The sequence below is a fragment of the Populus euphratica genome, unplaced genomic scaffold (assembly GCF_000495115.2).
Source record: "Populus euphratica unplaced genomic scaffold, PopEup_1.0 scaffold312.1, whole genome shotgun sequence".
In the NCBI taxonomy this organism is placed as follows: Eukaryota; Viridiplantae; Streptophyta; class Magnoliopsida; order Malpighiales; family Salicaceae; genus Populus; species Populus euphratica.
In genome coordinates this window covers 214,995-238,249 of record NW_011500071.1, presented here as the reverse complement: position 1 = coordinate 238,249, position 23,255 = coordinate 214,995, and the positions used below count along the sequence as shown (strand labels likewise).

The following is a 23,255-nucleotide window of genomic DNA, read 5'->3' as shown; positions in this document are numbered from 1 at the left end:
CAAAAATTTAAGGAATACTTGGCAAAAAAAAGGATCAAACATCGGTTAATAGTGCCCTAGACTCCATAATGTAATGGAGTCAGTAATAGAAGAAACCAAACTTTGATAGAAATGACAAGATGTTTGCTATATGAGAAGAAAATGCCATCAAAATTTCAGGTAAAGGCAGTAACACAGCATCCTACCTTCTAAATCATATGGCCACAAGAGTTTTAGGAGACAAGACTCCTTATGAAATCAGGTATGGTTTTAAACCCAATGTTGAACAGTTAAAAGTTTATGACAGCCCTTGCTATGTCTTACAACCTAAAGTTAAGAGGAGAAAACTTGATCAAAAGCATGATATGAGAATTCTTATAGGCTACAGTATAAAATATAAGGCCTATAAAATCTATGATCTGAAATCTAATAAAGTTGTGATTGCTAGAGATGTAAAAGTTGTAGAGAATAACACATAGAACTAAGAAGCTGCATCAATTGAAAGGACAAAACAGGAGCATCGAATTGACTAGATGCTACAGAAGATGATGATACTGTCAATGACAAACTAGTAAGAGGGATAAAGTCCTTAGTTGACATTTACAATAGGTGCAATGTTACTGAAGTAGAACTAATAAATATTGAAAAAGCTTTCAACTCACAAGTATGGATAACAACAATGAAGAAGGAGCTTAAGATGATATAAAAAAATAAAACATGAATGTTATTTGACAAACCTATTTATAAAAAGCTAATTGGTGTGAAATGGATGTTCGAAACCAAGTTGAATATAGATGGGAGTATCAATAAACATAAAGTAAGAGTTATAGTGAAAGGTTATTCACAAGAATCAAGTATTGACTTCACTAACATGTTTGCTCCAGTATCTAGGCTTTATACAATAAAGCTCTTGCTTGCTCTAGCAGCACAAAATGGTTGGCAAATTTTTCAGTTAAATGTCAAATCTGCATTTCTGAATGGTATTCTAAATGAAGAAATATATGTTAAACAACCTGATGAATTTTAAAAAGAGATCATATCAAACAAAATGTATCTATTTAAGAAGGCTTTGTATGGACTTAAATAGGCTCCTAGAGCCTGGTACAACATATTGGATGGGTATCTTTTAAGTTTGGGCTTTGAAAGAAGCATGAATGAAGTAACTTTATATGTGAAGAATGTTGACAAACATACTCTAATCGTATTAGTGGATGTAGATGCTTTATTGATTGCAGGAGGCAAGGAATAACTAGTAGAGGAATTTAAAACCAACATAAAGATAAGTTTGAGATGAATGAACTTGGTTTGTTATCATACTTTTTAGGCATGGAAGTAACTCAGTAGGAGCAAGGTTATTTCCTATGTCAAAAAAGTTTTACTATAAAGCTACTAAACAAATTTGCAATGAAAAATTACAAACCAGTCAGTACACCTATGGTACTAGGATAAAAACTAATGAAGGAGGATGGAGCTCCCAAAATTGATGGTAAAGCCTATACAAGTTTAGTTGACAGCTTGTTGTATTTAACTTCTACACATCCATACATTGTTTTTAATGTCAATTACCTTTCTATGTTCATGCAATGTCTAAGTCAAATTCATTTTGTTACAGCCAAGAGAGTTCTAAGATATTTGAAAAGGACCCTAGAGTTTGGCATGCATTTTTTGAAATCTAGTTTTGTTAAACTTGTTGGTTTTTCTGATAGTGATTGGGTTGGAAGTGATGAAGAAATGCTGAGCACCTCAGGTTAATGTTTTGCTATAGGAGGAAGCATTTTTTGTTGGAACTTAAAAAAATAATTAGTGGTTGCACATTTCACTGCGGGGGCAAAATACATAGCAGCATACGTGGCAGTAAAACAATTGATATGGCTAAGAAAAATGCTAAATGATCTAGACTTTGATCAATAAAGTCCTATAGAATTGTTCTATGACAATACATCAGCAATAGTTATTTCAAAAAATTATGTTTTTCATGACAGGACCAAGTATATTAAGATCAAGTTCCATGCTATTAATCAATTCCAGCAAGAAAGGAACTAGAGATGATATATTTCACTTCAAAAGAATAATTAGCAGACCAAGCTTTTAGCTAAAAATAGACTTGAAGATTTAAATGGGGGATAGTAATATACAAGTTTGGAACCAAGAAAAAGTCTTGAAGTAATGACACCAAAGTTGAAATTAATATCTTAGTCGTATTTTATTTTTTATTAATATTTATTTGTTAGTAACATTATTATTTTGATGTTATTTAATTTATTTTTATTTTTTTAAATTTGAAACTTACTTAGAATAAGTTATATAGCTCTTTAAATGAAGTAGATTATGGTTGTTATGTTTTATATTTTTATTATGTTTTATTTATTTTATAAATAAAATAAAAAGGATAACAATAACTTTATCAATGAGTTTTTACTATTTATACTTTATATTTTTCATCTTTGTTCTTTTTATTTTTTGTTTTTTGTTTTCTAATTAATTCTTTACATATATCATTTACTAACACAGTTAATCGGGGAATTGAAACCTCAAATGATTGGGTCATTGACGGATAACTGTGTGGAGTACAATAACAAAATGAAAATAACTTAAATAAGTAGATATTAGAGCAGGAAGATATTGTCTTTATGTAAAATAGCATATGAAAATACAGTAGCAAAATCATGTCACCGTGACCTGCACATCAATCAATTAACCATTCATCGATTTCAATGTCTTGAAAGGGGAGAAAATCAAAATCCATATTCTTCCTACTGATTAAATAAACACATCTTGAAGACAAGAATTCCTGTTTAGCATTTCATGTTATAGCAGCTATACACTGAAGCATAAAGAGATAGCAAACAGCCAAACAGTGCACATGATAGAAAGGTTACCATTGAGCGACTATGGCTTAAGTACCGAAAGCTAGAGTTTGACATGGGATTGGAAAGAATAGTTAGAGCTTGGGCTGAAGAAGAATTACAAAGGGTAAATGAAGAGCCTAAAGGATAAACTCGATGAAGCCTAAGATGCTAATAAGGAGTTAGAGAGAGCTCTTTTTTTTGCTATAAAAGAACGAGCTCGTCTCGCAACACTACAAAAACATTCTAGTAATGATGCAAACACGCTAAAAAAAGGATAATGAAGAAGTTTAACGCCAATAACAAAGGTAACTAGAGCACTGGATGGATATCAGTGATACAAATTTGGCAGCTGCTGCTATCTTAATCTGCTACAATGGACAAAATCGTCAGGGGCGTAGCCTTCGCAAGGCCTCATCTGCCAGTACATTGCTGATCAAGAGCGAGAATATGGACCTAAAGATTTTAGGATCTACCTAGCACAATGTTAAGATTTTCTAGAGGAGATACATGAGCGTGGTAGAGTTTACAAAGCATATGACAAAGACCAGTCAGTTGCATTGGCAAAATACTTTTATGTATCTTCCTAGCTATTTTTGAATGAATTTGATGTTGAATGCTTTCTTCTCAGATGTATAATGAGTCAATAATTTAGGTCTAAATAGGAAACACGATATCTTCAACTATTCAATTTTCTTTTTTAGTTTAGAATTGATTCAGACAAGCCGAAAGAGAAACAAAACTTTGTAGAAACACACGGAGGCACAACTCTTGCTCTGATCATGTTGTTGCTGTCCATTCTCCCTGGGGGTCTCAGCTAGGTAGGAAATCAATAAATAACGTCTCTCTTCTCCAAATTTAACTTTATTTTCCCGCGTTTCTAGTCTTGACTCCTAGTTGCACGCTCTTTCTTTCCTTTCCCACCAAAATCTACTTTGTGCAAACACCACCACCATCAGCTAAAAGAAGAGGCAAAACCACCACCCCCAGTTACCCCCCAGCCACCATCTCCTATGCAACGATCCTGTTTAAAGTGTATTGAAATATCAATATTTTGCTTTGAATTCCCCCACTGTGTCTATATGTATATATTTTGATGAATGAATAAATATCAAGGATCAAGAAACAGAACAGGAGCCAATCCTCCACGCATCTTGGGATCAGATCAATAGTCCTGCTACACTTCCGTGGAATTAGATCATGAATAGACTTATTCACACCCCAACAGCAAAGTTCCGCCGCTTCAGGCGCCACCACCATCATGCCACCAGCACAACAGATCCTAACCCTCTCCAAATCCTATGGCGGTACCAGATACTGGATCCGGACAGCGAGATTGTAATGTATTGGAACCATGTCTTCCTTCTCACTTCCATCATTGCACTCTTCATCGACCCTCTCTACTTTTACCTCCCTTATGTCGGTCCTCAGAACCGAGACCGAATTACTATCCATTCAGACTATATTTATGTTTGCTTATCCATCGACAAACAACTTTCTGTGTTGATTACGTATTTTAGGTCCATTGCAGACATGTTTTTCTCCCTTCATATTCTTATGAAGTTTCGTACAGCTTTTGTTGCTCCTAGTTCTAGAGTTTTTGGACGGGGCGAACTTGTTATTGATGCTAAGGAGATTGCAATGCGTTATCTCAAGTCTGATTTCCTCGTTGATCTGGCTGCTGCGCTTCCGCTTCCTCAGATTGTCATCTGGTTAGTAATTCCGGCCACAAGAAACAACAGCACTGACCATGCCAACACCACGCTCTCGCTTATCGTTCTTATTCAATACATTCCCAGAATGTTTCTTATCTTTCCTTTGCATCAAAGGATTGTAAGATCTACAGGCTTTGTTGCCAAGGCTGCTTGGGCTGGAGCTGGATACAATCTAATTCTTTACATGCTGGCCAGCCATGCATTAGGTGCTTCTTGGTATACATTGTCCATGGGGAGGCAATTCTATTGCTGGAAATCAGAATGTACGAAAGAGAATAAAGCAGGAATTGTTGGCTGCATCCATAGTTATCTAGATTGTAATAGTTTGGGAAATCCTGAACGCCAATATTGGAGGAATGTTACCGATGTTCCTGCTAATTGTGATGCACGTAACAGCACTCTCACGTTTAAGTATGGAATATTTGCTGATGCTTTTATCAATGATGTTGCTTCCTCACGTTTCATTGAGAAGTTCTTGTACTGTCTCTGGTGGGGCTTAAGAAATCTGAGCTCATATGGTCAGACCTTGGAAACGAGCACATTTCTGGGTGAGAATGTGTTCTGTATTCTCATATGCATTATTGGTTTAGTTCTCTCGGCACAGTTAATTGGCAACATGCAGACAAACTTGCAATCAATGACGGTGAGAGTTGAAGAGTGGAGGATTAAGCGGAGGGATACAGAAGAGTGGATGAGGCATCGTCAGTTACCTCCAGATTTGCAAGAACGTGTTCGCCGATTTGTTCAGCACAAATGGCTTGCTACTAGAGGAGTTCATGAAGAATCGATACTGCATTCATTGCCTTTGGACCTCCGACGAGAAATTCAGCGACACTTATCTCTGGCCCTTGTTCGTCGCGTCCCATTCTTCTCACAAATGGATGACCAGCTACTCGATGCCATATGTGAACGCCTGGTGTCATCATTGAGTACCGAGGGAACTTACATAGTTCGAGAGGGTGATCCAGTAAATGAGATGTTGTTTGTCATCAGAGGACAATTAGAGAGCTCAACCACTAATGGAGGAAGGTCTGGATTCTTCAATTCCATCACCCTTAGACCTGGTGACTTCTGTGGTGAGGAATTACTCACTTGGGCCTTAATGCCAATATCAAGTGCAAACCTGCCTTCTTCAACACGAGCTGTGAAAGCCCTTTCTGAAGTTGAAGCTTTTGCACTTGAAGCTAAAGACCTTAAATTTTTTGCACATCAATTCAAGCGACTGCAAAGCAAGAAGTTGCAGCATGCTTTTAGGTACTATTCTCACCAATGGAGAACATGGGCTGCTTGTTTAATACAATCTGTTTGGAGAAGGTATAAAAAGAGAAAGATGACAAAGGAGTTAGCTTTGCGAAATAGCATTGGGTACATTCAAATTCCTGAGCGAGAATATTACTATAGTGACGATCAAGCAGACGGAGATTACGAGGAGTAGAGTGGTGGGATGTAATCGATGACAACGCAGACAATGTCTATCATCTCGTAGCCACAACCTTGGCTTCAAGATTTTCCGCAGACACTAAAGCAGAGATTCACCAGAAGAGTGGTTCGTTCTGCTTCCTCCAGCTTAAACATGGGACACTTGTGTAAATCAGATGTGTCTGATTTCAATTTGACCAAGAAGATTTTGATTTCATACAGGAAAAACTGGCTGTAAATGAAAGAAAGTGGCGCTGACCAGAAAGTAGTCAGAAATTTGTTTAAGATGTACGTGCACTGCTTGACTGGATGCATTATCACTTTCTTAATTTAATGTGTCTAAATTTTTCATCATAAGCTGCCAAATAGTTTTAATAAAATAGTTCAAGGCGCAGTTGAAACAAAATAAAAATAAAAGTAGTAAGGCGTTTGATTTGAAAGTTGAGGCTGGTGAAGCACAACTAATCTGCAACTCAAGATGGTAGCCATACTTCTCGCTTTCCATGATCTTTGTGTTAAGCCTTCCATAGTGGCCGATGGCTTACTCTTCAGATCTGTGTAAGAAGCTGCATCTCACTTTGATCATCGTTAAGACATTTTATAGCTTCATCAAAATGATATCCAACAAGCACTAGTACTGGTTTCTGGAATAGCTTTAGTTGTGCCATAGTGATTGGGATAATTGTACTACTCAGGAGACAGTGCAACAGAATTCAGTAAGCCAGAAAATTATAAACCAAATTCGACAGACAGTTTGTTTCGAATGATGCACTTCCTTCCTGTGAGCACTAAGCACATCTTTGCCTTCTCCAATTCCATCCCCAATTTCCAGCCCCAGTAGAGATAAAATATCATGGTCATAGAATCTGCAATATAGAACATTTTGGAATTTTCTAATTGCCACATATATATATATATATATATATATATATATATATATATATATATATATATATATATATATATATAAACCATCTCAAGACTAGGTCTGTTAATATGTATATTCTGAACATTAGGATTGCTGAATCTTGAATAAGAAAAGCATTTGCGCACATGATGGTGCAGGCTGGTACATGCTAAATCAATGAAAGATGATTTTCCTTTCCTTAAACGACAGTAACTCAAGAACACTCGATTTTCTGAGTGTTATCTTTCCCCTCTTTGTTCTGGCGTCAGCCCTCCTTTCCCACAACTAGGACAGCTCTTCAAGCCAAATCCTTGGCAATCAAAACATCTGAAACCATATTAAATTTCCTCAGAAACAAATAAAAGAGAAAATTTTGAATGTAATATCCTTCATATAAAATGATACGCAACTAATTAAGTTCTTCCAAAATAGGTGAAAAATTACTTCCAACGCTCGAAGATATTTCCATTCTTCTTATTTTTACCCGTTCCCTGGAGAAAAAAGAATCATTAGTTATGCAGTATTTCAGATGAGACTAAAAAAGGCACATACATTTCAATGAGTTACAATTCAGAACTAATATCCCTCTAGAATTCATAATGAAATATTCTCTGACAGGAAAAGGGTAGCTAGGAGGTGTAGACAAAGTCACAATCAGGGCAAAAAATCAGTGGAATTATTATTATTACTACTATTTTCGTTAAGAAAGAGTTAAATATTTGCAGCACAAACAGGGCAATTCGGAATATGCTCTGCCCTGGGGTTCTTACAAAATCAACTCCATGTATGAAAACACTGACAAGACACGTTGAAGGGACAATACCTTGCAGCCTGCACACTCCATTGCACCTTTGCCCCCACAAGTTTTACATCCGTTCAGAATCTGCAAGACACGTGATGAAGGATATTAAAGACGAGCAGTATTGAATTTCTCCACATATGCATAGTCCAAGAAGCGTAGAGTCTTCACTCTTATTAGGGAAAGCGTGTAGAGTTATCACTCTTGATAACATCATAAAAAACTGCCATTCTAGTCCCATTAATGCACACTGTCGCAGCAGCTAAACAACAAATATACATCATTGCAATTTGCAATGAAACTCAAGTGCCAGTCAAATTGGTTATCCAGTGCATTTTTATCTAATAATAATACTGATAATCATGGATTTGCCTCATTGGATCATAAAGAGCTCAAAAAGATCACCATAGGAATATATATCTTACCGAGTTGAGTGAAAATCCACCAGATTTTGCAGCAAAGACTGCAACTGTTCTCAGTTTTTTCTCTGGGCACATGTTACATATTCTGGGACGAAACCCGGGATGGATTGTTAATGCGGGAAGACTGATCAAGTTATGGCCACACAAAAGATATAATTTGGTCATTGTTTTTCGCTTGATGAATCTAACAACGTCGCTCTTCCCCTGGGACTTGAAATGTGATCAGTTTATGGTCCTTGATGTTTGGTTGTGGTAAAAGAGGTGATACCATAGCAGGAAATTGCCAGAGCCACAAACTTTTTATGGGCCATTATCCTCTTTCTCACCTGGTCCACAGGTGCTTTAAAAGAAATGACTGGTTATTTATGTTATCGTATAAGCTTTGAATCTCACATATTGGTTATATTTTATATTGATTTTGTTTATATAAATATATTTAACTTTTAATAAAAATTTTATTTATTTTTAAAATTTATTTAATATTTTTTAATGATTTTTTAATAATAAAAATAAAGTTACTGGAACAAAAATATTTTGTAAAGATAATTATAAAGTTATTATAATTATAAAATCGAACAAAAATATTTTGTAAAGACAATTATAAAGTTATTATAATTATAAAATTACTATTGCATCAAAACATTGTTCCTAAATGCTCTTGGTTAATGCTCTATTAAAATTAGATATTAATTAAAGTCTTCGAAATTAGCTTATATTATGTTTTTTTAATTAAAAAATAGTTATTCTTAAATAAGTTAAGGTATAAAAAATACCTAGAACTAAGATATAAGTGTTTGTTATATAATATGTATACTGAATTGATCTATATGAGAGCTCCATATAAAAAAATAATTTGTTGTTATGAAAAAACTCACGTAATGCTTGTGTAAATAATTTTTGGATTTGATATCACTAAGTTATTTTATATAAAGAGTTTTATCTTTTGATTTTATTATATGTTGTCTTAATTAAGAATAATAGATGAATAAATATTTGATATAATATAAACTATATGAAAATATATAAGTGATTAAGAGATGATTTATTATCTTATGTAAATTAAAAAAAGAATAGGATAATAAATGAATAAAAGAGATGATTCATTATCTTATGTAAATTAAAAAAAGAATAATTTATATACTTTTAAATAGTATTTTGATTAGATGAACTGGGGGGAGAATATTTAAAAAAAAAAATAGTAACATGTAAATTGTTCTTGTAAGAACGAACATGGTAGATTTGGAAGTTGAAATTGCAAGGCAAAAGACAAATAGAAGATCGTTAGTGTATGATGCGGCCACTTTGGTAATTATCAAAGATATATACACAACATCCTTGCACTACAAACAAAAAAAGAAGAAGAAGAAGAAGAAGAAGAAGAAGACGAAAGTGATAAAATCCAATACAAAAGCTATAAACAAAAGCATATTGCAAATAAAGAAAGGGGCTCCCAGCTTCTTTAGCAAAAGTGACCATAGAGCTTCCATGGATTGAGTAGTAGCTCGAACACATGGTGCTGGTTGTAATTATCATACACATGGTGGTCTGGAATCAGTTATCCTGCATCGTAGAAACAATCCAAGTTATGCATAGAAAAGCATCATCTAAAATCGAAATTAAAGGCCAAATATCTGAAGGCATAACTATATTTATGAAAGGTATATTTGTGCTGGAAACATAACATCTGAAGCATGAACATTGCATTAAGTGGGAGGTATTTGTTCTAGACGCAGATCTGTTATATTGACAATGACAAAATGTCTTCACCCATAATTTGATGGAAAGGAAAAAACTGATGTATAATAAGTTGCCTAAATGATGTTGTTTGTAAATTAATCTGTTGAGAAAGTAAATGTAAGCATAAAGTGAAGGTGTTAAAGTAGCGCCATACAGCCTTTTATAGGAAATGAAAGAGAAGCTGATTATTGGAAGAAGAATAACTGAAAAAGGTCAGATTAAGCTGCATAAAGCTGAAGAAGAAAGCATTTTTTGAAGGGAAAAAAATGGGTGAAAGGACAATACATATGATCAAAACAAAGAAATTACGAGAGAAATTCTTCTTTTTGCTTTTATAATAAAGAAAAATGCTAATATTGACGGCATTAAAATATAAAGATTTAAGACTTCCAAGTCTTTAAAATCATGACTATCTTGGAACAATAAATGGCAAGACAGCGGGCAACTTTATACATGGGCATAATTAAAAGATGAAGAAGATAATAAAGGGATGGGAAGTTGTGGCAGTGCAAAGGGGACTTGAAGAAGAAAGAAACCTTTGTAGTAGAAAGCAAAACAGCATGCATTTGTGAACAAAGCCTAGATAAACCTAAATAAATCATGTGGCAGCACAAAGAAAGGAAGCATGGGATTGTAGAGAGTTTTGACAGAGGCCGGGGAGTCTGTGCCTGTATTTATTCATGTTTTATATGCGCTTTTCTAAGAACAAATATCATTTTTTTTGTCAGCAATAAAAATTGAAGTGCTTTATTGTTTTCATTTCAAAGACCCAGCAAATTTTGTGGGTAGCTTTGGGTGATAAAGCAAGGCTAAACACAACAGGAATTTTAAATATAGAAAGTTATCACGACTGTCTTTCCCATAATGAGTAAGCTGTCAACGTCGCCATTGTTCTTGGTAAGAACTCATTCATTGTCATGTTCATTTTAAGAATCAAGGTTTAATGTTTAGCAAGCAATCAGTGGTAGACTTTTTATATTATTTTCTCAATTTTTATATTTTTCATAGGTGCATGAAAATGATCATTTAATGATTTTTTTATTTTTTAGTTGAAGCTTGCTTGCTTTCACGATGATGATAAGTTTTTGCTTTGAAAACAATGCTTCTCATTAAAATACATGTTTTTGTTAAAATAAAAGGAAATGCATGAATAAAAAAATTGGGTTTTTGAACAGTGTTCCGTTTTTAAGATAGCTATAAATAGATTTTGGAGACTTGCCATAAACGAAGCCTTCTTTTATCGTTACCGAATTCCTATTCTCCCCTCCTCTGACTGCTAAGCTCAAAGCAAACACCTCCATGGCGATTTAGCAAGCCAGCTGTCTCCATTTCTTAAGCTCCCCAACGAACCCCCCGCCATTTCCATGGCGAAATCGGATAATTCGAAATCGAAATTCCCTCCTTACGTCGATTCCTCCGCCAATTTACAACCTTCCAACGACCCCAATTCTTACTCGCTCGAGAAATTTAGACTCTACGAGACTAGACAAGTAGCAAAATTGAATCATTCTTTTATCTCTTTTGATTTGAAATTTGTGCTTGGATTTTGGAATTTGAAGATTAAATTAGAAAACGGTAGAATTTTTTAGATTTTTAGTATTTAGGGTTTCGTGTAATGGCGGTTTCAGTTGATTTGAATTGATTGATGGTTAATATTTAAATTTCTTGAATCTTTAGTTTAATTAAGAATTTCATTGTTTTCGGAAGAAATTAAAACATAACTAATAAAAATATTCTTGATTTTTTCTTAATCAGAGATTTTATCTAGTCGGGAGTGACAGGAACAGGAAACTGTTTCGGGTATTGAAGATTGATCGATCAGAGCCGTCTGATCTCAATATTAGTGAAGATCTAGTTGTTTATTCTCCACAAGAAATAAACAACTTGCTTCAGCGAATAGCTGAAGGGAATCGTGCCACTGGGGGCCTAAACTTTGTAGTGAAGGCTTATGGGATTGCAGGTTAGTGTTGGTTGACCAATTCTTGTTTGTGTATTTTTATGTTTTTGATGTGGACTTCTTTGTGACAGTGGTTTTACTTGTTGTGTTCTTTTGGTGTTCTTTTTAAGGTTGCATTAAGTTTCTGGAGTCTTATTATTTGATTCTAGTAACAAAGCGTCGGCAAATAGGATTTATTTGTGGTCATGTGATATATGGCATAGACGAGAGCCAATTGATTACCATTCCGCATGTATCAGTTCAAACTGATTTGGCTCATTCTAAAGCTGAGATAAGGTATTTAATTTCCTTTGCATGCTCCTGATTGATTGCTTTGTGCCCCCAGCCCTGCCCCTATCTCGCTTTATGTGGGGTTGCATACAATTTTATCGTTTTGCTGATACGCACTGCTGTCTACTTGTGCCTTTTCATTTCGTCATCTAGAATTCATGATTTCTGGAAATTAACATTAGAAACACACTCACACACGCATTCTCTTCTTGATTTGTCCTTCTCTGTCCGTTCTCTATATTATGACAATATGGTTATTCACTTACTCCACCCCATCCGCCCATTTGTTTGTGTGTGTGTTATGTGGTAATTATCACCCCTTATTTGCAGCTTCTCCTGTCCTACTTCACCAGGAAGGTAAAACAGTTTTTATGGAAGTAAATTCTTATTTCACATTCACGCTGAAGATGATATCAGTGACTAATGATAAAACCAGCTTTACTGGTGGCTTTTTACATGATTGCAGAATTTTTAAGCTCATAGACAACACTATGTAGGAAATTTGTTGGACATTGTTGCCATTATCATTAAGTAAAGATGCCTTTTGGCATGACTCAAACAATTCAATTTGTAGCTTGAAATGAAGAACTTATGAGGCATGTATTTTAAAATTACAAATATATATATATATATATTACAGAAGCTTTTTAAGACTCCTTGTCCATTTCAATTTGGGAAGTGCTAATTTAATGTGAAATCTGAGAGAATCTTATAAGGACAATTTATCCAAATCAGTAGTGAAAGGTGCTAGTTTGTATTACTTAATACTGCTTAGTACATAGACTCCCTTTCTCTCCTCCCGTAGCATCAATCTTTAATGTTTCTTATGAATGAAAAATGGTTCCTGTTTTCTTTATCCTAATGAGCAAGCATGGTGTTTATGGCCAGAAAAGTGAGAGATCATGTAGTAAAATAGTTGTTTAGAGGAATAAAATAGCCTTGAAATTGCCGAAGATATTTCTAACCTTGTAAGTGGGAAATGTACAAGAGGATCCCTAATCAAGAATAATCAATTTGCAATTCTCAAAGCACTTGATAGCATTCAAGAAGGAAAAGAAATGAATAGGAGAACAAGAAATCCCCCAAAAGAAAACACAAACATGCATTCCATTTCCTTATTTATTACTATCTAGTGAATACAGAGCACAAATGGTGTGCGGCCTTTGTAGTTATATCTTTCTTGTTTCATTTTAAATTATTTCTTCTCTTATCAAAAGGGAAAAAAATCTATAGTTGAGAGAATATTGACATGCATATCATTTTAAATTATTTGTTTGATCGAGGGTAGTCCTTTTGGGCTTCTATATGTATGTATGCATGGATGCATATATATATGTTAACACTAGGGATGATCATTTTCAGTTCGGTTCAGTTTTTACCTTTAAAAACAACCAAACTGAAATTTTGTAAAATATATAAGAAAAAAACTGAAACCGATTCGAACTGACCGGTTTCGGTTCGGTTTGATTTGGTTCAGTTTGTTTTGATTATTTTATATTAAAAACTTAAAATTATATTGTTTTTTGGGCTTTTTTTGGACTTTCTAATGGGTTCTTTTCGGTTTGGTTTGGTTTGGTTTGGTTTATTTCTTTCCCAAACCGGTTCTGTTTGGTTTTTTATTTCAGGCTTATAAAACCAAAATCGAACTGAACCAATTTTTTTTTTTAAATATTCTGATTGGTTTAATTGGATTTTTTCATGGTTCCGTTTTTTAGGTTATTTTTTCTGGTTTTCTTGATTTAATTGCTTTGTCGGTTTTTTTACTCGCCCCTAGTTAAAACAACATAAAATATGAATGTTCTTAGAGATGGAAATAAAGAGGATGAAGAATTTTATTGAAAGGAAAAGGAAGGGCAAGAGAGTAAACACAATCTACTTCAAGAGCATAAAACCTGTTTTTCATTATATAATTTTGAAGCTTTGATGTATTTCCTTTCAGTCTTATCTAGTACTGTTAGATTTCTTTCATTCCTTGTCTAGCATGAGTCTGATTTTTAGTTTCTGAATAATTCTTCTATCTGTTGCCACAAATGCAGGTACAAAAAGCTATTATCTAGTGTAGATTTGACTAAAGATTTTTTCTTTAGCTATACATATCCTGTGATGCAAAGCTTGCAAAAGAATGTGATGTCAATTGGTGAAGATAGGATGCCATATGATAACATATTCGTGTGGAATGCATATCTAACACAAGCTATTCGGTCTAGATGTGGTAATACTATTTGGACAATAGCATTAGTGCATGGAAATTTTAAGCAGGTATGCAATTCTTTTTATATGTTGTATCTCTAATTAATCTGTCAATGATCAAGTGTCATGCTAAATATTTGACACAAATTTTATGCATCAATATATCCTTGTTGTAATCCTGCAGATGCTTTTTTGAGATAATTTATTTTTTAACATGCTATTGCTCTAGTTTTGTGTTTTCTTTTAAGTTGTACCTCTTTCAACCATGCACACAACATTATTATATGCTTGTCAATTAATTTGGTTTGATATTCTGTTTTTCAAGAAAATTTTTTACCATGGTTCAAAACCAATTTCAGACGTCATGTAATTCTTTCTGGCTAAAATTGGAAGCATCACTGTTACTTAATAGAAAGGGTTAAATTTTGGAAGATTTGGAGATGCTTGGAATATAATTTGTGAAGAACTGTAGCACAAATGACAAATATGCACACATCTTTACCATATTCTTGCTGATTATTTGTTTGATATCCACTATATTAAGAAACAATTTGGCCATGGTTCAAATATAATTTTAGATGTAATGTAGTTTGTGCTGGGCAAGCATTACTAGTAATTAATGGAAATGGAGTATGAATTTGGGTAAATTTTGGAAGATTTGGAGAATGCTTGGGACATACTTTTTGAAGAACTCTAGCTGAAATGATGAATTTTATAATTTGTTTCTTTTAAGATAAAATAACAACTTCGTTTCTGTGGTCGAATCTGAGTTATCAGGTCTGCTATATCCCTTGCTGCTTTACCTCATATGATTTTGATTTTTGGAAGTAGGATACATATCTTGATAATTTGGGTTTTGTTTCTAAATACATAGTTATCTTGTAGAAATACATTCGTCCAATGTGATTTCTTGATAATAGCTTATGAATTTATTGTTGTTGAGTGTAATGCTTATTAAGCAATTCAACCAATTCTACTATACTTAATCATGGCAGATCAGGTTGTCAATCTTTGGGAGAGGCTTCAGTGTTTCACTGGTTTCCAGATGCTCTGACATTTTGCTGGTACCCGGTATGTTTTGGTTTGAACAAGTTTGTCTATGTGTAAGGCTCAGTTGCATCTTGAAGTCTCATGTTTTACTAGCATAATAAATGGGTTTATGTCACTGGATTCTGCCCAGAGGCCAAGCTTTTATTGTGGCTTTCTCTCTCTCTCTCTCTCTCACACACACACACACTCACAAGTCCATGCGTGTGGGAAGTAGACAATATATATGTTTGTCTGTGCGTGTATTGTTCTTATGTTAATATTTCAACATCTTTACAATGTATTTGGATTGAACATAAAATAATCATGGGGGATCTGACTGCTGAAATTTAAAAGCCAGGAATTGAACTGACAGTGGTCCCAAAATTAGAGGATCCTGTTTGTAATTGTATTGAGAGCATATTCAGAGAGATCCCAACGAGTTGGGGATTGAGGCTTAGTTTCTATTTAAATTTAGAGATACGTATGTTGATAATTTACTGGTTCATAAGTTTACAATGAGCTATGTTGGGGAAAGTACCTAATTACCAATAAGAAGCTGCCTTCGGATTGTGTTGAAGTTGATTTTGATGTGGTCAGTTTAGGAGATTAGATGTGACAGAGTGAAGCCTAATGGTCTTCTTTTCCTTTGATATTAGGATTGAAATTGCTTGTTTGGATTCTTGACTGAAAAATGATTGGTTGGTTAGCGCTTCTCTAAGACAATTCCTTGGTTAGCCATGCCTCCACCTCTCAAATAAATAAATAGAGAAATTCTTCACAAGACAGATGGGAACTGCAGCTAGCGAGTGTGACAAGTTGACATCTCCCCTGCAAATGCGTGTAATGTTTATTTTGTGCATGTGAACCACTCTATCTTGATAATCCTACATTGGTAGATCTCTCTCTCTCTCTCTTAATTTCAGTACAAACCACTCTCAAACCACTAATTATGTTAAGTATCATTGATGGAACCTAGGGAATGGCTAAGGATAATAATTGCAAGTTATGTATTCTATTATTTATCTATTTTTGAGGATGTATATTCTCCAGAAAATAACTAAGTCTCACATCATTTAAAAAAAAAAATCTAAAAGAAATTACCTCCTTAATAAAATGGATGAGCCCTCCCTTTCAACAGACACATGGGCAGAGGAATTAAAAAATCACCAAGTGTAATTGTCTTGACAATTTTATCTGGCTGCCACCCTTATTAGTTCTTGGTGCGCCTGTTACAATTGGTCACCTTTATTAGTTCGTGGTCAACCTTTTAAAATTGGTCCGGGTTGGTCAGGTTGGCAGTCCAAACACCTGGCCCAGCCAGTATTTGACTGGGTTTGCTGATTTGATTTTGACAACTTTGCTTCATTTGCTGTCTTTTTTTTTAAGTGTAGAGATCGAATAATGAGACTCATATTCTCTTGACATTATCCATATTATGATCTACATATTGTGGTCCGTGTTAATGTAGTCATCTGCCATTACATTGTGAGGGGTATTATTTGAATGATTGTGATGGCCTGTGGGAAACCAGAGATTTTCATTTGTTTTGTGTCCTCATTTTCTTTGAAGTTATATCTACTTATTTCAGAGGAGCGAGCTGAAACACTGTAAAATATATTTTAAATTTAAGACAAATCTTTTGCAATAACTTTATGTTAATTGAGTGCAGCTACTTGAAAAGAGGGGTTAATGATATGGGAAGAGTTGCAAATGATGTTGAAACTGAGCAAATTGTCCTTGATGAAGATGCTGGGTGTTGCAAGGGGAAAATGAGTTCTGTTGTGCAGATGCGTGGTTCAATTCCCCTTTTCTGGTCACAAGAAGCTTCACAATTAAGTCCCAAACCTGATATATTCTGTAAGGCCATTGATTCAACACATTTGATTAGTTTATTGTTGGGTCTTGCAGTGATGTAGATCAATTAGCATTTATCTTCATATAAAGAAGACTTCTGATATTTATTTCCCAATCTATATCAGTGCAAAAGTACGATCCTACCTACCAGGCAATGAAATTGCATTTTGAAGACTTGATGAAGAGATACGGCAGTCCCATAATAGTGCTTAATTTGATAAAGGTTGTTTTCAAATTCATTTTTGTGCTTAATATATTCAAGGCTTTTTTTAGAGTCTGTTAGCAGGTTGTTGTATGGATCTTGCATTATCTTACTTTACACAATTGAATAATTATTGCACTTGATTTAATTTACAAAGGATTGCATGGGATTAGAGTTCGTTTTCTTGTTTTTATAATATTTAGTTGCCCCTGTCAGTTTCTTTTATATAAGTGTGCGTGTTTTTATAGTATTTCTGATTGTTCTTTACAGGACTTTAAAGAAATGCAGCTTTATCAACTAGAATGTCATTAAATGGCTGTCTTGCATTTTCTTCATGTTTTATCTATACCAACAAGGGCATTAATAAATGGTGACCCAAGTTTGTTATTTCATTCCTGAACTGGAAATATATATTAAAATGGTGAGTGCTTATTTCCACACTTCATTATATATCAAAATTAGCAAACGTTATTGATTTCGGTGTTAATATTTCAGAGGAGAATGCAATGATGTGTCTGTTTAAATAATCCTTTTAAAATATATTTTATTTCCAGCATACTTCTCTAGACTTCTCTCACTCTTTGATAAAGCAGATGAACATGGCATGTCCTTGTTAACTGCCTCTCACTTTCTCCCTAGGAAGTGTCAGTTTATGGAGGATCTTGAAGTTATGGAAACCATTTCCGGATCTGTTTTAGTTTCTGGGATAATTATGAATTATAGTAAGCCTTGTCAAAATTAATATTCAGCTTTCACACATGGACAAATTTATTTATCTGTGACTTTCTCTTGTTTAATCTTTCTGTGCTATATCTAATTTAAGAAGTTTTCTTCTATCAAACATGCTTACCACATATTGGAAGTCTTTTCTAATGTTTATGTCATCCTGAATTTCATTTAAATGCTCAAATTCAGACTGTTGAAAAAAGGCCAAGAGAAATGATGCTAAGGCGTGAGTTTGCCAGTGCAGTTGAGTATCTGAACACAATTCTCCCGGAAGAAAAACAACTTCAGTTTATCCATTGGGACTTTCACAAGTTTGCGAAGAGGTAGACATTTGTTTCTTTTCACATGAACTGCTATTTTATAATTAATAACCACCTTGAACTGATTTTTTTTAATTGCTGTTTCCAAAGCAAGTCTGCCAATGTTTTGGCTGTTTTAGGTGCTGTGGCAAGTCAAGCACTTGATTTGACTGGTTTTTACTATAGTGGTAAACCTAACACAGTTAAGAGGAGAGCCGACCACCTTAGTCAAACAAGCACCAGAAGGTATTCCAGTTTCTTTAGTTGAATTTATTTAATTGCTTAAAACTTTCACGTTACTTTATGATTAGAACTCCTAATGTAACCTTCAATCCTAGTTTGCCAATGCTTGATATTCCTTTTTGTTGAGATGCTGGGTCATCCATCTTTCCCCTTTTATTTTGGTTTTTGAAAAGTATTTGCAAACCTTGGCTTATGAAGGATTAGTAGGAATTTGTTGCCCAAAAAAATGAAAAAAAAAGAAGAAGAAACATTCAAGGTGGAATAAGCCATGTTGCGGATAAGTAATTGAAGGTCATTAAACTTCATGATTAGTTCACAATATGAAGATTTTAAAGCAGCTTTATCATTATAATGTCATACTTTAAGATCATGTACTGTGGTGGATTGTGGGATTTTCATTATTTATAATGATTACAAACAATGGCCGTTCAATATATGTCCATTACATTTGTTAAAAAAAAAGTACTATAATCAATTATAAGCATGGTAACCTTGGACGTTAAGAAGCCATGAAAGTAGAAAGCTTTCTTTTTGTGCTTGTAAGTTCTGCAATCCAGAGACGTCTTCTTCCCATTTTGTAATTTAGTCTTCTGTTGCAGAAAAGCATAATGCTTGGCCATCTTTTTTCCATCAAGGCTGTTTGCCTTGACAGAAATGAAAATAGGTAGACTGGATTTTGTATTTAGTTGATTTTATTCTCTACAGGGATGCTTCTCTTAGACATCTAAGAGCTAGTTCAGGAGATCTTGCAAGGATTGGAAGTAATAATGAAAATCTAAATTCTATGATTAATCGGGATAGAGAGAGTGATTCTAGTCAACTGAAAAAACAAGATAAGGTTGGTGCTGAAGGACCAAGTTTTCAAAGTGGAGTTCTACGTACCAACTGCATTGACTGCTTGGATCGTACAAATGTTGCCCAGTATGCTTATGGTCTAGCAGCTTTTGGACGCCAACTTCTTGCAATGGGTCTGACAGACATGCCCAAAGTTGATCCTGATAGTACCATTGCTGCTGCTCTTATGGACATGTATCAAAGTATGGGGGATGCTCTTTCCCAGCAATATGGTGGCTCCGCTGCTCATAACACTGTAAGTTTTCTCTTGAATAATTTAAGGTTTTTTATGATTTAATTTTCTCATAACTGCAGTCATCATATCAAAACCAATCTTTTGTTTTTAGGTGTTCCCTGAGAGGCAGGGAAAGTGGAAAGCTACAACTCAATCTAGGGAGTTTATTAAGTCTATCAAGCGATACTACAGCAATACATACACCGATGGTGAAAAGCAAGATGCAATAAATTTGTAATAGATCTTTCCATCATGCTCTCTACTTGATTTGAGTGCATGGTTATTTTCTTTATAGTGAATTTTCAGTACCTGAGAATAGATGCTTTTTAAATATAAAGCTATTTTTTATTTCAAGGTGTTATCACTAGTACTTGATTATGGAGACTCTATATGGTAAGTGGGCATGTAAACTTTTGTTAAGATAACAAAAAGTACTTCATTATGTTTTTTATTGCTCAAACACACTTATTTTTTTATTTTTTATTTTTTGATTGTTTAGTAATTGGTGTTTTGCCTGCAAATAAGAATCGTAGTCTATGTGAAATGTTTCCTCTTTGGAATAGCTTCTATTCTTAATACTTGTTATTTTGTAGTTGTGGACTCTAGTTTTAATAAGCTAAATATTTCATACGTGGGGATAAGAGAAATAAATCTAACACATTAAAATGAAAAAATTAACTGAATTCTTGGAATACAAAAACCACGAATAGGTTGTTACATTTAACCAAAAATCTAACACAAAAGGCAAGATCTATATTCCATGTTTTATTAGCAAAGTAATACTTTGATATTGATTATATTTGTATATGATTGTAAAATATTTTTCTCAGATTTTTTGTGATTAATAGTATTTTTCTGTGCATTATAGATGCACAATAGCTTTCTTTCCTCAAGTGTGTTCTCAAATTACAATGTCTGCTGCGTTCCAGATTTCTTGGTTACTTCCAACCACAGGAAGGGAAATCTCCTCTTTGGGAGTTGGATTCAGACTACTATCTTCATGTCTATGGGAGTGCGATAGGAGAAGTAGATCCCCCCTTTCCAGATAATTGGTAAATTAAAAAAATCAGTGGTGGTTTTGTTCAAATTCAGCACATATATGCATACTCAGCCAGAAGGCTCTATTTTATCAACTTCTGATTATTTTACTACATCTTACTTTTCCAGCAATTCAGAAACCAATGCTAAGCCTGTAGGAGTTGGAATAACTCTTGCCCCTATTCCAGCTTGCAGGGAGGATTTTTCAAGAATGAAGTTGACATCATTTGATAAATTGATTGACCGGACATGTAGTGCTATAAAGAATGTAAGACTTTGTAGAGAACCTGATCACAGAGCAGGTGGCAGTACAGGAAATTCAGGTGTGGCTCCTGATGCAATGTAAGTTATCCCTTAACTGGAGCTGTAACTTACAGCCTGCTTATGTCATTTTCTCTCTGCTGCGTGCATTTGTGGGCACACATCTGCTCTTGAAAGGAATCTTTCTGCTTGTTTCCCTTAGCCCTTTCAGAGTAGTGAAAGCTGTTTGCATTTCCTTCATGGTTTATTGGTTTGTTTTCTCCTGTCTACCCCTTGGCAGGTTTGGTACTGGGACATAAAATGATTTGAAAATGTGAAGAGAGAAAGGAATATCAGGATTTATTGAGGGATACTGAATTTCAAAAACATGCGAAACAAAGAAAGCAAATTGAGGATTTTTCAGTGTTATGCTTAGCTTGGAATTGGAGAAAGTAACAAACTGATGTTGTTTATGCTGATTTAAGTCTTTATCCTTCAGACCCCAAGTGTATTTGCGTTAGAGAAAATTCTAAAAATGGTCTATAGATCATAAAGTTCTTTCATATTTTTGTTCCTAGTTGTAATTTTGATTGGTACTGGCCTCTTGCCTGCTCTGAAATGGGTTGCTTGGGGCATAAAGTCTGGAAGATGTAGTACTCGTTATCTTTTGCAAATGCTATCTATATTCACTGAACATGTGTTTTTTGCAGTGAAATACAGCTCAAAACCCCAAATTGGCTTTTTGGCCAGAAAAAGTATGAAGAGAGTGGAAGTGCCTCCAAGGCTGTTAAAAGTGAAATTGAAAATGGAGCATCTTGTAAAGAGATTGATGTTGATGGTTACTCAGAATTAAATTTGCTTTCTTCTGTTGATGATAACAATGAAGAGGATATCTTCCGAAGGTACTTTTATACATTGTCTCCCCATTTCTCAGAGAGACCACCTTGCTCGTGACTTTATTTCCTGCAATGCAATGCTTCCCAAGTTGGCTTGATATGAGTCAAAGTTTAGCTCTATCAGTGGCTTATGATTGAAGCAAGAGTCTAAACACCTGCATAAATGTTTTAATAATGTTCCTTGATTAAGAATGTTAATCCATTCAGCAACTATATTCATTGAATAGAAAATGCATGCTAATCAGGAAGCTGCAATTTCTATGATTTGTACCCTCTTCTTGTTTAATTTCCCTTTTGTTTGTGGCAACTCAAGTGTCAAGTTGTTTTTTGGTCTCTAGGTACCTTGCAATGACCTCAGTTGATGAAGCCAGTGGTTGTTATGGTGGTACCCTAGTACTAGGTGATCCGGATGAAAGCAGTGAGATATATAAACATTATACTGAATTATGCCAGGTAAATTGATTTATAAGCTCTTTGATGAAGCACGCTTGAGATTACTTGGCAAATAGGACAGGCTAGGCTTTTTGTTTTCATGAATAGCACCGGTGGAAATTGCATTTGCAACCCAATATATATATATATATCAGAAGGAAAGGATCTTTATTTTCTAGTGAACTGGACACCTTTTAACGAACAGTATGTGTTGACAGGGGCCAGCTACGGAACCCTTTGAGCATGATCTGGACAAGGAGAAACACTATGCCAATGCTCTACGTGTGAGCACAATCGATGTTGTAGATGATTCTGGTGTTGAAGCAGAGATGGAAGCTGCCTGCATGGATTACGAACGCATTGGTGCTGATCTTGGAATTTTACCACTGTCATGCAAGCCCTTTGCCACAGATCCAAGTTGGTTGACAAGATGGATTATTGGGGAAGAAAAGACAGCAAAGGTCTAAAGTCTCTGCCTTTGCATGCGTGATATGACTGTTGTGAGCACACAGAAGTTTCTTGTTCTCAGAAAAAAGGTAAATAATTGTTTATACAGGAAGAAGAAAAAAAAAAGCAAAGTATATAGTCGTTTGTTAAAATATGCAAATGGTAAAAGAATGCTATCTTGATTGGGGCAAGAAACTCATCTTTGTACATGTAGCCTTAACATGTACATTCTTTTGAGAGGAAAATTCAATCGACTGCAAAGTCACTGTTGCGTGTGTCCAATAAAACCCTCCCTTGTCAGTACATATCTCAGAAAATGCATTGCTCTTTCGCTTGTGCAAAATGGCATTTACAAATACTATTAGTCACTCTTAGTGTTTGGATGAAGGTGGACATCCTTCATTTCATGCCTGTTATTGCCAGAGAAAACCCATGCCTACGGTGCCAGACAATACCACAGAAATTAAGCTTATGAAAGTATAAGGCCCTATAATGATGTGAATTCAGCAAAAACTCAGATGAAGATCTTATTCTGACTC

General features: G+C 34.7%; 2 protein-coding genes and 1 pseudogene across 2 annotated transcripts; 2 read left to right on the top strand and 1 right to left on the bottom strand.

Annotated features, from left to right (window-relative positions):
• The first annotated feature begins 4,025 nt into the window (after positions 1-4,025).
• Positions 4,026-6,862, top strand: LOC105108483 (putative cyclic nucleotide-gated ion channel 18). Its single transcript, XM_011002804.1, is given in 2 exon segments — positions 4,026-5,942; positions 5,945-6,862. Coding segments are annotated over 2 exon segments (2,103 nt in total). The 3' UTR covers positions 6,131-6,862.
• A 66-nt stretch (positions 6,863-6,928) lies between these two features.
• On the bottom strand, positions 6,929-8,413 carry LOC105108465 (SSUH2-like protein). The gene is made up of 4 exons (XM_011002784.1): positions 8,091-8,413; positions 7,690-7,749; positions 7,311-7,357; positions 6,929-7,193 (listed from the first exon to the last, which is right to left on the bottom strand). The coding sequence occupies exons 1-4, from the start codon at positions 8,250-8,252 to the stop codon at positions 7,106-7,108; spliced, it is 357 nt and encodes a 118-aa protein (XP_011001086.1). The 5' UTR covers positions 8,253-8,413; the 3' UTR covers positions 6,929-7,105.
• Positions 8,414-11,035: 2,622 nt separating this feature from the next.
• LOC105108464 (phosphoinositide phosphatase SAC1-like) lies at positions 11,036-23,050 on the top strand (annotated as a pseudogene).
• Positions 23,051-23,255: the final 205 nt, after the last annotated feature.

Excerpts from the sequence above, each read along its gene's own strand:
- LOC105108465 (XM_011002784.1), bottom strand. The coding sequence starts at position 8,252 with ATGACCAAATTATATCTTTTGTGTGGCCATAACTTGATCAGTCTTCCC. Across the intron at positions 7,358-7,689 it reads TGGAGTGTGCAGGCTGCAAG|GGAACGGGTAAAAATAAGAA; the intron begins GTATTGTCCCTT and ends TTTTTTCTCCAG. Across the intron at positions 7,194-7,310 it reads AATATCTTCGAGCGTTGGAA|ATGTTTTGATTGCCAAGGAT; the intron begins GTAATTTTTCAC and ends ATATGGTTTCAG.